The following is a 15,248-nucleotide window of genomic DNA, read 5'->3' on the forward strand; positions in this document are numbered from 1 at the left end:
TGATGTTTTAAACTCATATAACACGCCTTACTTCTATTTAATTGTAATATATGCGTAATTATTGCTCCTTCGATGAAAGTTCTATTGTATAGTGCCGCATTAATTTGGTAGACTCTCAATCTTGACGTCTTTATCGAAATTCGCTCAGAGACCTTCAATAATTTAACATTGGGCTAGGTTTATTTTTTCAATTTTGATATCTACCCCCACCCCTCGCTACATCTCTAGGACACGGGTACTTTCAATTGCCTATACATGTCTGTGCCCTCCCAGACTTCTAATTCAAAATCCCCGCAAATGGTCGCCTTCGGTTCAAAGGGCTCCGGGTTCGATTCCTGGCATGGTCAGAGATTTTAACCTGGCTCGAAAACTTTGTGTTTGTACTGTCTCCAAGATTCCCAAAACTCACACACAGCATTATTCTCCAACACACAAACACACAGTTTCCATACACGGCAGATGCAGCCCATCCTCGTTTGAGGGTCTGCCTTAAAAGGGCTGCACCACACTAGAAACATCCACATGACATTAAATTATCTCTTTATGTCTTTAAATCATCAATGAAATATATAAATGCAATTTTCTTTGATTACATACAATGTTACTTATACCGTTACCATTTTCACCCATTCATTTAACATCCTTAAATGCCTCCGACTGACGGGATTGAACTCACTTTCTTGAGAATAGAAGAACAACGGCCAGTCGACTGACGCAGTAGAGTCCGTCCTGAACGAATTACTTACAATTCTGTACAGTAAATGCTATGTACGAATTCTTGTTAAAACAGCTAAGCTGACCAATAAAGCTTAACAATATCATTGTTTCTGTACAACAGCAATGAACATACGGATATTTAACATCTTGTTATGCAATTCAGAAGAAATGCAAACCAATTTATGCATTAAAACCTACTCTTTGAGACGCACTCTGTTGAATATCTGCATAGTAGACATGTGCTCCATTTTGCCTCCAGGGGAGGAAGGTTTCAGGACCCAAGAACTGTTGAAACCAGGTCCATCCGCAGCGTTAAGAAATTCTTCGTACTGTTCTGGGAGGGCGAAGCACGCAGGGGTAAGTGGATTTGAATGCAAAGAGTTGAGTGATGCCAATCGTGACGCGGTTCTACACAGTCCTGGGCGCCGCCATAATGTCCCGCGTAGCCCAGGCAGTCTGCTTACTTTCTGATGAGGTCGTAAGCCTAAGTAAGCGTCACGGGGTAAGCATTCGGTGTCGCCATCAGAGAAAGCCAGGCACAACAGCAAAGTCCAATCTTCTCCATCTGCAAAAGAAATATTGCTTTTATCAGTGTTATTCTTATTAACTGCCCGGCTGGAAGGCTAAATGGCTAACGTGTTGGCCTTTGACCACAGCGGTTACGGGTTCGATTCCTGGCAGGGTTGGGAATTTTAACCATAACTTGTTAATTCCGCTGGCACGAGGGCTGGGTGTTTGTGTCGTCTTCATCATCATTTCATTCTCATCACGACGCGCAGGTTGCTTACGGGAGTCAAATCAAAGGAGCTGCACCTAGTGAGTCGAACTTGTCCTTGGACACTTTCGGCACTAAAAGCCAATTCGCCATTTGTTCTTACTAATAACTCAGAATCCGGATCTTTAGGCACTGATAGGTTAGAATGCGAGTAACAAGTACAATATACTCCACCCATTGTACAACGGTTATGCTATGAGATTTGCATTGATATTAGGGGTACGCCTATACAATTCCTAGAATTTATGTTACTCTTGCTACATTGTGGAAGAGCGGGTTGCGCGTTTGCACGACACTTTCTACTAATCAAAATCGTTTGCATTCTAACCTATTATTGCCTAGAAATCCGATGTGTATTAATAACAAACACTTTCATGTCAATCCGAATTGGTTATACATCACTTGTGGTGCAAATGTTTAGGTTAATAATTAGAGACTTTTCGTTACCAGCTTTTAATCGACATTCGATGCAAATAGGCTATACGATTTTGTCTTGAGACTCGATACTCCTATACTTTCATTCTGAAAAAAAAAAAATACAAAATTCTAAATGCAATATTATTTACTAATTAGTTGTCGTGACACTAGAATCGAACACAGGACAGCTATTCTCTCTGAGGATGCAATCTGAGAAAGGAACTTGGGAGGAACGCTATCACTGATTTCTATTAAGTGTTTAAGATAACAAATTACATATGGTATAAACTAAAAGACGTGAAAGGGTAATTATAATATTCCAGCATTCAAGCAGTAAGGATTCATTAGAGTTAAGACTGGCGTGATCAGTAAGAATGAGTGTATTTTTTAACAAAATCTTACAGTACTATAAGGTTTAAGTTTTGTCATTAATTTTATTTTTATTTTTTTAAATCACTCTTACTCTCCTTTTCCAGCTTTGTACCCCAAACAACTCCAAATCTCTTGAGACGTTGTCCAGCCATCTTGTCCGTGGTCTCCCCCGTCCTCGCTGGCCGCCGGGATGTTTCTCAAGGATCATCTTCGTTGCTCAGTCCTGGTCCCTCCTTACGATCTGCCCAAGATACCGATGTCTCCTCTTTTTGGCTTCTGCGACTATCTCGAAGTCACCATACAGGGCGTAGACTTCTTCGTTGGTCCTGATGCGCCACTCTCCTTCATCGCGAACCGCACCGAAAATCTTCCTCAAGATCTTTCCCTCCCAAACCCGTGGAAAGTTCTTGTCGCGCTCGTTTAGGGTCCACGTCTTGCACGCATATAGCACAACTGGAGGGATTATAACCCGGTACACGGTGAGTTTTAATCTTCTGGACAGTGTTGCAGTCTTCAGTAACTTCTGGAAGGCGAAGTAACATCTGTTCCCAGCTGCCACCCTAGCCTTTATCTCCTCGCTGACCTTGTTGTCGTCAGTCGTAAGGGCTCTCAGGTACTTAAACTGCGTCACTCTCTCGTAGGTGTTACCTACAAATTCCAGGCCTCTCACGCCTTGAAATCTTCTTTTGTCTCCGGTGTTCACCATATACTTGGTTTTGTCCTTGTTGATCTGTAAGCCCAGATGTTGTGAACCCTCGCTCATGTGTTGCAGAGCTTCCGTCAGGTAGTTCGCACTTTTCCCGAGTAAAATAATGTCGTCCGCGAAGGCCAGGTACTGGAGGCGTCTGTTACAAATGGTGCCCCCTGGGTTCTGTGGTATTCGACGCATAACATGATCCAGACAGAGGTTAAACAGAGTGGACGACAATGCGTCGCCTTGCCTCAACCATCTTTGCACTTCGAACTCCCTGGAGAGCTGGCCCTGGATCTTCGCTTTGGCTCTGGTACTTCCCACAGTTATCAGGACAAGGTTGGTGATATTCGTCGACACCTGCATCTCTTCCAACACCTGTTGCAGTCTTCACCTGCCCACCCTGTCGTAAGCCTCCTTGAAGTCAACGTAGAGTTGGTGAATGTTGACGTTGTACTCATAACACTTTTCAAGAATGAGCTATGCTTTCTGGTTTGTTGTTGATCTGTTGCGCCGGAAACCACACTGATAGTCTCCCAGCTGCCTCTCTCCAAAGGGCTCGAGTCTCCTAGCCAGCTATTTCGAAAAGATCTTGTAGGCCACACTAAGTAGTGAGATTCCTCGGAAGTTGCCGCACACTGTCTTGTCACCCTTCTTGTAGATGGGACAGATAAGGGCCGAGCTCCCGTCCCTTGGCATCTCCTCGCTCTCCCATACAGATTGGATCAGGGCGTGCATGCTATCTACAAGATCTTCTCACCCATACTTGCACAGATCTGTTAGGCGTCCGTCCTCTCCTGGCGCTCTGTTATTGCGCATGAGGTGAATCGCCTCCTTCACCTCATTCCTCGTCACTTCGGGGGCTGGCTCGTGCTCGTCAGTAGATGGGTGGTCAGCTGTCATCCAATCAGGCACCCTTGCTTCTGCCTCCTCAGTGTTCAGGAGCTCTTCGAAGTGCTCCGCCCATCGTGACAAGATCTTCTGCTCCTCTCCAACCAAAATATTCTTCTTGTCCTTGCAATATGAGATTCTGGGCTCGAGCCCATTCTCGATTTCTATTGTTCCCTGGAACATGGCGCGAACCTCATTCTTATTATAGAGCTCCTCGATGGCCTTAAACTGCTCTTTCTCCGCTGTCTTTTCTTCCTCCGAAGCACCTTCTTTGCTTCTACACTCACCATATGGTAGTCTTCCTATGGTGACCTTGTCGATCTTTGTAAGAACTAGACCCTTGCTGTAGTCCTCCTTTGGACGGCCTCTTCGCATTCCGCATCGAACCACTCGGATCTTACTTTTCATTCTTGGAACCCTAGAGATTCTGTCGCCGTGTTCGTAATGGCGGCCTGAATTGTTCCCCATAGATTTTCTACAGTAGTGCCTTCTTGTACTCCCTCTGATCTGCAAGATTGGCTCGGACCATCTCCCTGTACTCATCCTTGAGTGCAGCGATATTCTTCAAGGCTTCGACATCGAACCTCCTCGCCTTCCAGACGTGCGCTTTCGTGATATTGGCTATGCGCTGTCTGTATTTCGTGACAACCAAATGGTGATCTGAGTCGATGTCCGCACCTCTCCTCGTCCTGACATCCATAAAATCTGATCCATGCCTCCGGTCCATGAGGACGTGGACGATTTGGTTCTGTGTCTCGCCGTCAGGGGACTTCCATGCTACCGTGTGGATCATCTTCCACGGAAAGTAAGTGCTGCTAATGCTGATCTGATGCTCGATGGCAAAGTCCACTAGTCGGAGGCCGTTGTCATTGCTCTGTGGGTGTGCGCTCTCTTGTCCAATCGCTGGTCTGAATACCTGATCCCTCGCCACCTTAGCGTTCATATCACCAAGGATGATCTTGAGGTCATGATGTTGAGCAGGAGAGTACTCTCGCCCCAAGAGAGCATAGAAGGCGTCCTTTTCTTCCTCAGGAGCATCTTCAATCGGTCCATGCGCGCTGAACACTGCTATACTGAACAGAGAGAACTTCAGTTTCAACGAGCAGAAACTCTAGTTCGCGGGCTTGAACTCGAGCACTGCTAGCTTGAGTCTCCTGGTAACCACGAATCCCGTGCCAAGCTGGCTCCTGGCTCCTCCACTGTAGAAGATTGTAAAATCTCATGAGTCCATGATGTCAGCGCCCTACCATGGGATTTCTTGCAATGCGGCCACAGAAATATTGTAGTTTTTGAAGACTTCCTACCGATTGGTAAAAACTCCTGCTCTGTAGAGACTCCGGACATTTCATGTGGCAAACACAATATCTCGTTTTCTTTTCCAATGCTTAGTGGTCACCATTAAATCCATCCGGCTTTTGCTGTTGTTATGTCTCGTAACAAAGGATTTTACATGACTAGGTCGTTGGCCCAGCGCATAACCTTCTGGGGGACTGCCCCCTTTCAGCCCTCTGGATAGATCTCCGTTCTGTGCAGGTGTCTCCAAAGCCTTTGTAGATCCCTCCACCTAGTACAAGGCTGAAGGTTCATCTGCTTTTACTCCCTGCAGAGGAACGGTTGCCCCTTCCGCCAGCTCAACCTTGTTGATGGTCTCCATCTTTGCCGTCGCTGCCGTTGAGGACTTCGCACGTATCCCTGAGCATGTGGCTCATGTTATACCCCATGGGACTGGGCCACCTCTAGAAATTAGCCGCTACTGTTTCGGCACAGTAACGTTGCCCAACCCCACGACGTGGACGCGCCTAGCGAGTGTTATCCATGTAAACTGATGCATATTCCGCTGTGATTTCTCATGGACTGGGTTAAGGAGACTGTCTGATTTCAGGCTCCATGGCTCTATTTTTTAAACAGTATCGAGCATTTTAAGATTTGTTGGAAAGATGCGTAACTAACTATGAGTACGGTACACACTTCAACGCACTTTAATTTAATTTACAATTATAGATAATATTGAAGCTTTAACAAGAAATGCCTATAACTTGACTTAGACAGGAACTGTATTAGGGCAGAGGAATGCAGAAGGTAAGGACATAGTTCGGTGCTGCACAACTGACCGTGATATATAGGATTGGGACCATTATCTAGACCTCAGGTCTCACGGGAGTAAGGACTGAAATGTTGTGAATTTTTACCCAAAAATCTAACTTTCAGTTGTAATCTTAAGAATTACTACATTCTTCTTCTTTCAAATACCGCTATCAACTTTTCCTTAACACCAAGTTCAATGCACTAAACGCCGGATTTAAAGGGTAGTGGCACAGCGTATATAGAGCAAACACATGCCCGTTTCTCTCAGGTTCTCAGAAAATATTAGCTTCAAAGTTCTTTCGGACTACCATTTCAATAATCCTGCTGGAATATATTTACCTTGTGGTAAACCTAGGCTGTGCATGAGAAGAGACATAAATCTGAGGGAGTAACTTGCAGTCCAGAGCAGTTTTATGCAAATATGTTTCTTAGAATTTTGAATTCTCTACAAATTGAAGATAAGTCTCTTATTCCTTGGAATTGTATCTTCCATGCTTCGTTAAATTGCACTGTGCTTTCATTGTATAAACAGTCTGTTCCTTAATATCTTTGCTTTCAACATGGCGTCAATAAAAAAATAAGTTGTGTGTGTGTGTGTGTGTATGACATATTATGGCCAACATTATGATTAATTACCTTCAAAACCTCGTTTCCGGGAGGTGAAAGTATTCAAAATGGAGTCTTGAACACATGTGAGTAATTTTTAATGTAATATTATTATTATTTCGTATTCTCTACTTCTTTACCATTGCCAATGACAGGAAAAAGGTTGTAGGTTTTCATTTTCATTATTATTATTTCCAGTGCACTACAGATACAAATTTTATTGGGGCTACAAACCAAACGAAATGCAATTACTCTGTAACTAGCCATCAGAGACCACGGGTCCCTAGTACCAGTAAACTCAGGAGGTATCCCTGAACAACCTATAAACTCTATAAACTCTAAAAACCGTCTACTGGCAAGAACTGTCGGAACTACTGTTACCTCTATGAAAGAGGATCCTTTCCAGACAATTTTTTCAACAGAATATTCAATGCTTTGCATACGTCTTGACAGAAAATCAATTCCCTAACGGCCTAACCCAAGTTTTTCTCTTTCTTGTCTTTCACTCCACGTCTTAAAACAATACGAAATTCCTCCTGTAGCACTAAACAATACCATTATTCCATTTTGTGAAACAGTTATGAATCTTGGTGTGGCTATAAGCGAAACATTGAACTGGTCGCAACATGTGATGAAAGTGTGCCAAAAGGTATATCAAAGCCTGCATCCTCTGAAGCGGTTTAAAAATATATTTCCTCGGTCCTTGAAAATAAAGCTCATTCAATCACTCTTGTTTCCAATTCTCGAATACTGTGATACAGTTTTTATTGACATCAATAACGAGCAAAGCATGAGACTGCAACGTGCCCAAAATGCATGCATCAGGTATGCATTCGACATACAACCATACGCCCATGTATCCCCATTCTATACACAATTATCTTGGTTACGACTGAATGACAGACGTAGACTCCACGCAACTACTTTGGTGTATCAAGTGCTTTCTGAAAACACTCCTCCTTACCTATCCACCAGATTTCGCTACCTTAGTTCCCTGCACCTGTTCAATACCCGGTCAGGCTGTACGCTAGAAATTCCTGTGCTTCGAACCGCAATCTCCGCCACGAGCTGGTGGAATGAACTCCCCAATGACATCAGGGAAGCTAAATCTAAGACAAAATTTAAAATCCTTTGCCAGCGTCATCTTTTAAGCACTTCCAGTCTTTCTTGAGTGTGAATGGGATGCATGAATGAGAGTGAATATGGTTGTTATTGCAATGTGTTCCTGTATATAATTTAGTTATACTTTACTCACCTTAGTTTAGTTAGTGATACTTTAGTTGCTTTAATTATACTTTAGGTTGTAAAGATTTCATATGTTTAAATTTTATGTAAAATATACATTGTATATACATGAAGTGGTTAAGTGTGAGAAAGGGCCGGGAGCCCTAACTTCGCCACAATAAAGACGCTTTAATAATAATAATAATAATAATTCATTTCTCTATCTCTTGGAGTTAAAATACGATAATCTACTACATACAGGCTTGGATAACTTCCATAGCTATTTTAATGTCAGAGTTATGTCCTTCACCATTCACTGCCTATCTGATAGTAATTTGTTGTCCAGCTGAGTCTAATGAAACAACGACTTGCTGCAAAAGATTCCGCGTATGCTTTCCTCGTGGAACGGCAAATACTAGTTTCACGTTTTCAGTCTAAATTAGCCTTTATTCCGCAACTGTGTACCACCACTTAATTATTTAGTCAATATTACGTAAATATGACTGTAAGAACATATTTGCGTATCCTAAGTTCGTAAATTCTACACTAGTTGCCGTTCAAGCCAAAGCAAGGTCATGCCGGAAGTACGATAGTATCAAAATATCACCTGTAAAAATATATGTACTGAAGAGATTTAAAAAGCATCATTTCAGAGTACATTGCAGACAAAAAAAATTTGAAATTCCTAAAACAGGCAGTTGTTAAGAACATTGGCCAATGGATGTCATTGTACTAATTATGCAAAAAATTGTTATTTGTATTATGGACCAGCAGTTGACGAGGGCTCATTTCCTGCTAGTGATGATATGATAAAAGGTGTTTCCAAGGCAATTGTTTTTATAATTGATCACTTAAAATTGCATCTTCTTGACCTAATGCACAGCGATCATTTATCGGTAGAAGGGTATGAGGCATCAGACGTTGAAACATCATCGGCTACAGCTTGCGAGGCCCATCAACCACTGTTTGCGTGGTGGTCAGGGCAAGACGTGTGTATGCGGGAGATTTCCGAATCACCATCTTCAAACAGGAAGACGTTTCAAAGAATAGAAGAGCGACTGGTAGATACTGGTTCGTACAAGAAACGAAGTTGGCATGCTGGTCGACTCCGCGGAACCCGGTGTGTGAAATTTGAGGATAGTGTTCTCAGTTCCATTGGAGCGTTCTGGTGACCACATCCGTTGGTTAAGGACAAAAGAGGACGTGGGACAGCATACTATGTGGAATGTTTTACGTAAACAACAGCTTAACCGGATATGTCCTTCAAAAGCTACAAACTCTTCAAAAGTCTGATTTCGTACTTCGCTTGGCATTTTGTACATAGTTTGTGCACATGTATGTTCACGATAAGCACTGTTCAGTATCTGTGTTGTTTACTGATGAAGCGACTTCAAGAGAGATGGTGTGATTGATTTTCAGCATACACGTCACTTGGCCGACGAGAATCCAAAACCAGTGTGTAGTTACGCCACCAGCAACTATTCGATATTAATCTCCGGGCATGGATATTTGCAGACCAGTTAATTGAGCCATACATGCTATCTGCACACTTTACAGGTGAGTCGTACTGTCATTTTCTGTGTCAAAAATTAACGGATCTACTCGAGGATGTCCGCTGTATTTCATATGCCATATGTGGTTCATCCATGATGGAGCGCCACCACATTTCGGTAGAGTGGCCAGAGACAATATGAGTGAGCGGTTCTGACTCAGATGGATAATCTTGTAGGACCAATCGCCTGACCTGAATGCTCTCTGGATCCCAATCCACTGGACTATTAGTTGTTTGGGAATCTCAATGCCATCTCAATACCGGTTACAGACATTGCAGTGCTTCGCCACCATCGGGAAGACGATTTCTATCAAATGCCTGCAATACCTGAAGTGTTTGAACGTGTCCGACAAATAATGTCGCGGCGTGTTCAGGCCCAAGGTCGACATTTTGAGGACTTCTTGTATAATGACGTATAATTGCACGTACACAAAAGAGGTCTGGTAGGGCTATAACAAATTATTCCGATACAACTTTGGAATATTCTTGTAAAATAGCGACCGAAGGGCGTATGTTCATTGGGAAGTTTTGTGTTTTAGGGTTGTACTATACACGCTCCGATTAATTCTCATAGTTTTGGAACACTTTGTACATGTCACACGTGTAGCTTACGCTTTGAGATTAAAAAGTTTTTAATGAATTTCGAGAAAGAAAATAACTTCATAATCCTTTGTAATGACAAAGTATCTGCATCCAAAATTAAGTACTGACATAAATATGGAAGTGCCAGTGGCATGAACACTTCTAGTCCAACCATTCCCTATGCCGCCAGATCTTGTGATGAATGGTGTGAGTGTCGTTCAAAGTATCACTTCGTGCATCTGTTGTATTTCAGTAGATGTGACAGACTGACATATTGAGCCGTATCCTGCCGGCCCATAATAATAATTAGAATATTATTTGACCCAATATGTAAAATTTATTCATAAAAGTTACAGTCTAACATGTTAAAGCATCGTATCCCAAGATAGTTGATACCGGATGTTGAGCAAGACATTGAGCCGCTGGATATTGCTTCATATTTCCGTATGACCGTGAGAAATGATGGTGTAACCAAGCGCGGGCCAGGATCGACACGTGTATTAGATGCTGACCAAGCAATATATTTCAGCCAATGGAAATTAAGGACTTGGGAAACATGGAGGCCACACCGCGCCAAATCTTAATTCCAGAGTGACCAACGTGCTAAGGTGCTAAAGTCAGTTTCTGTAGGTAATCGGTTTTCCACAGTTTCAGAAGTCAGATATATTTGGAAATGTAATATAAAAATTGGTGGAAGAGATTTACTAGTGTTTGAGCTGTGTTTTGTAAATATATCACAATAAGTATTGTGTCAGCATATACGACGAATTTTCTGATTGGTGGTTGGTTCAGACACCAGGGAACCCCAGTATTAATGGCGTCACCGAAGCCTCCTCAGTAACCCAAGCTCTGGAGAGCGCCACTCTGTGTTAAATGCTTGGATAGTGCGGAAGCACAAACTCTGATTGGTGATCGTGGTTAACGTGGTGTTATTCCAGTAACAGTAACTGGTTCTCAATGATACTTTAAATTGTGCAGTTGGAAGATTTTATGTACTTGAATAAATGGAATAGTATAATTTTAGCAAAGTTTACTTTCAATCGATAAAGACGGTGTTTAGTGACCGCTGTGTAACAAGTGTAGTGGAAACGTGCTATTGTTTCACTATTTCGCGACGGGCGCGTTTTCGCGTGGAACTTCCGTAACGAACCGTGTGCTGCTTTTCAAACTGTATTTTCACCCTTTAAGTGAAGTGTGTAATATATATGTGAATCAGTGTGTTTAGCTGATCTTGTAAAGAGAAAGCGTATTTCGGCTCGCAGCATTAAGCAGCGAAGATATTATCAACTATAGTCTTCTGTGTTCCAGTGAATTTTTTTCCAGCAAGATGATGGATACGCCTCCAGAGGAAGGAAGTGCATTCCCACATGTTAATGCTGTGATTAACATGGTGTAGATCCCTAAATCAGTGGGGATGTAAGCTGCTATCCTGGTATCTCGAGAGTCGTCATGTAAATTACAGTAAGGCGCATGTGTTATTTATGGCATGATATGTAAGTTATGTTAAGGTACTAGGGCAGTGTAGATAGAATTTTTATTTTCATGTAAAGTAAGCCTGACGGCATGTGTTTGTTTAATTTTGTTACTGATAGATTCGGATACGAGAATAATGCATGTTTATTTTATTTCCATTTTGCTTTATGATTATATGTTTGGGAAAATGAGGGATTGATAGGATCAGTTGTTGTATATTTGTGTATGTTATTTAGCGTAGGATATTCCGAGTTTTCCTTAAATATATGCTAGAAGGGCTAGATGGACAGTTTCAATTTTATACAACGTTAAACACGTATTAGTTCATTTTATTTCGGTTATTCAGAGAGACAGGTATTGCTATTCTGCATGATGCATGATTTTACAGAAGCTGATTGAAGGAGCTGCAGAACGCCGTTGTTAAAATAAGATCTTTGAAGTTAAGTTGGATTTTGTTTGCCTGATAGTCTGCCAAGGACACGAACTGCGTCTCATTATGTGGAAAGGCCAATGGGATTCATGAGAAATAATGAGATAAAAATTGCATGCTGAATTATAATGTATTGGTGCAGGCTGATTGTATGCCTGACAAGATAAAGGGTATTGTGCAGATGTGTGTGCCTGCCTAGTGTCTTCTGAGTGTATATTGTGATCAAAATGGACAGTGTTAATTCCAGACTATTGAGTCTGATGTTGTTAAATGGCCCAAGCATGCTAAGAAGGAATGAATATACGTGAGTTTTCGTGTAGCCGATGAAAGGCGTTATCTCATGGCAAGATGATTTTTGGTCTGTGTTTATCTGTAGGTGTGAAGGAGACAGTATTTCCTTGTGGCAGCCTCGGGAGACAAAATCCAATCTTTAGCATAGTGGAGTTCAACATTTCTTTTCAGCTCGTAATCTACCCGGAAGTACATGACGGATGACCGCGCTGTTGAGCGTTCAAACGCAGCAGAAGGAGGCAATATTGCCTATTGCTTTCTTCATGATATCAAGGGTTATTTATATGTTTTTCCCTTACAGGATGATGTTTTACATTGTTATTTGTGATTGTATACCTTGTCTCGTTGTTTTAAAAGGGAACAGCCCGAGTGCTGAAGTATTGATGGTTTATCTAGTTCTATCTAGATCTTTTGCAGTGAATCGGGTTTCACATTAGAATCTGTGTAGCATTTAAGACTTTACTCGATATCCGATGTATATAGATGTGTTTAGTTTGATTATTTGAATTGTTGTAAATACAGTGTAGGATATGCCCCTAGTATTTTGCGTAACTTACATAGCGTCCATTGCGTCTTAATTATTTTCCTTTTCGTCGTAACTTTTCTTTATAATGTAACTTTTATTTAATTGTAATTTCGGCGACTCTCGGGATTAACTTAACTTTGGAAACCGTATCGTTGGGATGCGATAGTGTGAAACTCCATACGGAAATACCACATGTCAGTGTTTGCGTACACTTGTTGCCATAAATTATAAACATTGGACTATTAGAAGAAGCTCAGTCTTGATGTATATAAGTGTTCTTTGTTGAACTTGATTTTGATGTCAAATTTGGTATTATCATTCAAGTAACGTTCTAATTTCGACTTATTTCTAATATTTTGAGTTCATTTTTTTACAAATTATTTTTCTTGATTTAATTGTTTTCTTGGTATATGATCGGGCATATTTATCAATAAATCCATCTTACCCCTATGACTGTTTCTCATTCGTGTTATACCTCCATTTCCTGTCATTGATTGATATTTAGAGTAGAACTTCGACTTTTTATCCTGACCCAACCGACAACCTACCCACACTCTGCCCAACCCTGAGTTAGTCGGATGTTCTTACAGGAATGGAGGCATCGTCCTAGAGGGTATTTACCCCTGGGTACGGTACATATATTTGGCGCCGCATATAAGGGCAAATAGACACTTTGGCGTATGTTCGTATCCCGCTGGGAGTATTTTTGTGTTACCCAAAGAGGTCTAGGTTGTTCTTACAAACTTGGGCAGGTCAAATTGAGATTTACCAGAGTGAATGTGATTTGATAAGCTATTCCGAAGGCTAGATAGGATTAGGATCATGGTTCGAAAGCTGGAAGAGACCAATAATTGGTATCCAGATAATTATTAAATTTTAAGAAAGGTAGATAGGTAATTTCGAACCATAGGCGCAAATTAGGAATCTGGCAACCTAACGTTCAGACAACTTGAGTCTAGAGTCCCATGTTCAGTGCTACGAATGATAGTAGGCGGACATGAATGGGCAAGATTTCATCGGAATCGTGTGTTTAGAAAACAGAGTAAAATTTAAATGCATTACGTTAGGGACATCGGCAAAAATGTCTGATTTAAATCATGTTAGGAAGAATGAGGAACATATAGCCGATAAATAAGGCTTGTCGTAGTAATAAAAGAACTCTATTTGAGTCAGAGAACTGTAAAAATATTTCTCTAATGAGGTAGAGTGGTTGATGACGTGTCCTTCAGACATGTGTTGATCTTGACATAGCCTGGAATTTGTGTGCAGATCAAATTTCAATTGCCAGTAATGATAATTTTATTTGATTTAGAGTAAGGATAGGAAATTAAGAGCGCCTCAGTCTTAAGAAAATGGTGGTGATATTTACAATGAATGGTGATGATTCGAGACTGGTAAACCTATGCTGGAATATTAGTCTGGAGTCGGAGGTATTTGTCGTAAATATGGCCCAGTACTGTTGTCTAGTACTTAGATTAGAGCCCAAAAGACAGGAAAATTAATAATGTTTGGATTAAACGAATTTGGGGCTATGATATTAGAAATTTATTTTTAAAGTTGTGATAACGCGTTTGTTTGTTATGCGCGGTAGAAGATAAATATCCCAAATCATTAGGAAGCTTCTGTATGGCGAATTTTGAGGCCATGTTTTCTTTTTATATGATTAACGTAAATCATAGAAACTTTTCAGTAAAATAAATGGTTTTCGTATGGAGTACACAAGATACGGTATAGGATACTAGGTAGTGGCGAGCATCCCTGCGTTTTCTCGAATGCGTATTTGGTATGGCGATGAGGATAGAGGAGTTGTTGGCGGAGATGGACAGAAGGGAGCAGGAACGTATGGTGGAGATGGACAGAAGGGAGCAGGAGCGTATGAATGAACTTCCGAGTAAGTTGGAGGAACAGTCCAGAGAGACTAGACAATTGCTTAAGCAGGCAGAAGATAGGACGGACGAACAATTTAAACAAAGGTCAGATAGGACGGACGAACAATTTAAACAAGTTGCAGATAGGACCTAGGAACAACTAACACAGGCGGCGGAGAAAACTGAGGAGCAACTAAAGGTGGCGACCAATGAGTCACAGGGGAAAATTGACTTCGTTCGTACATGCTGTTTGGAAGGCATGGGAAAACTAGAGAAACAGCTAGAGACAGTAGAACTTAAAATACAGGCGCAAATTGAACAGATTAGAGATTCTGTTGAGGAAATCGCCGGTCGGGTGACAGAACACATGACTACCACAGATAAGCGGCTGGGAGATTTATCGTACACATTAGAAGAAGCTACAGCAGAGATTACACTCCAGCGAGGTGTGATTGATAAGTTACGGATTGACACGGAGACGAGGTTGGAAGAGTTCACCGTTGACATCAGTAAACAAATTACTGAAGCTCAGCAGAAAACGGAAGACAAAATTGATCTGAAACTTAAGATGAAGTAAAAGGAGACTGAGGAAAGAATGAAGGAAATAGAAACTCAGATTCGATTGGAAATGAAGGAGGACATCACGGAGACAGGCAAAGAAGTCAAAGATATGATTATGGCTGATCGGGAAAGGAACAAGGAAGATCTACAGGTACTTGGTTCGAGTCTGGAGACGTGGACAGAAGTT

The 15,248-nt window shown here is 41.5% G+C and overlaps 1 protein-coding gene across 1 annotated transcript in view; it reads right to left on the bottom strand.

Moving 5' to 3' along the window:
- LOC136862721 (cadherin-like and PC-esterase domain-containing protein 1) overlaps positions 1–15,248 on the bottom strand; it is a 1,291,344-nt gene that overhangs the window by 796,218 nt on the left and 479,878 nt on the right. Inside the window, exon 4 of the mRNA XM_067138943.2 lies at positions 916–1,282. Within this exon, the coding sequence (XP_066995044.2) occupies positions 916–1,282 (367 nt within the window). The remainder of the gene's footprint in view (positions 1–915; positions 1,283–15,248) is intronic.

Source organism: Anabrus simplex, chromosome 2, assembly GCF_040414725.1.
Source record: "Anabrus simplex isolate iqAnaSimp1 chromosome 2, ASM4041472v1, whole genome shotgun sequence".
In the NCBI taxonomy this organism is placed as follows: domain Eukaryota; kingdom Metazoa; phylum Arthropoda; class Insecta; order Orthoptera; family Tettigoniidae; genus Anabrus; species Anabrus simplex.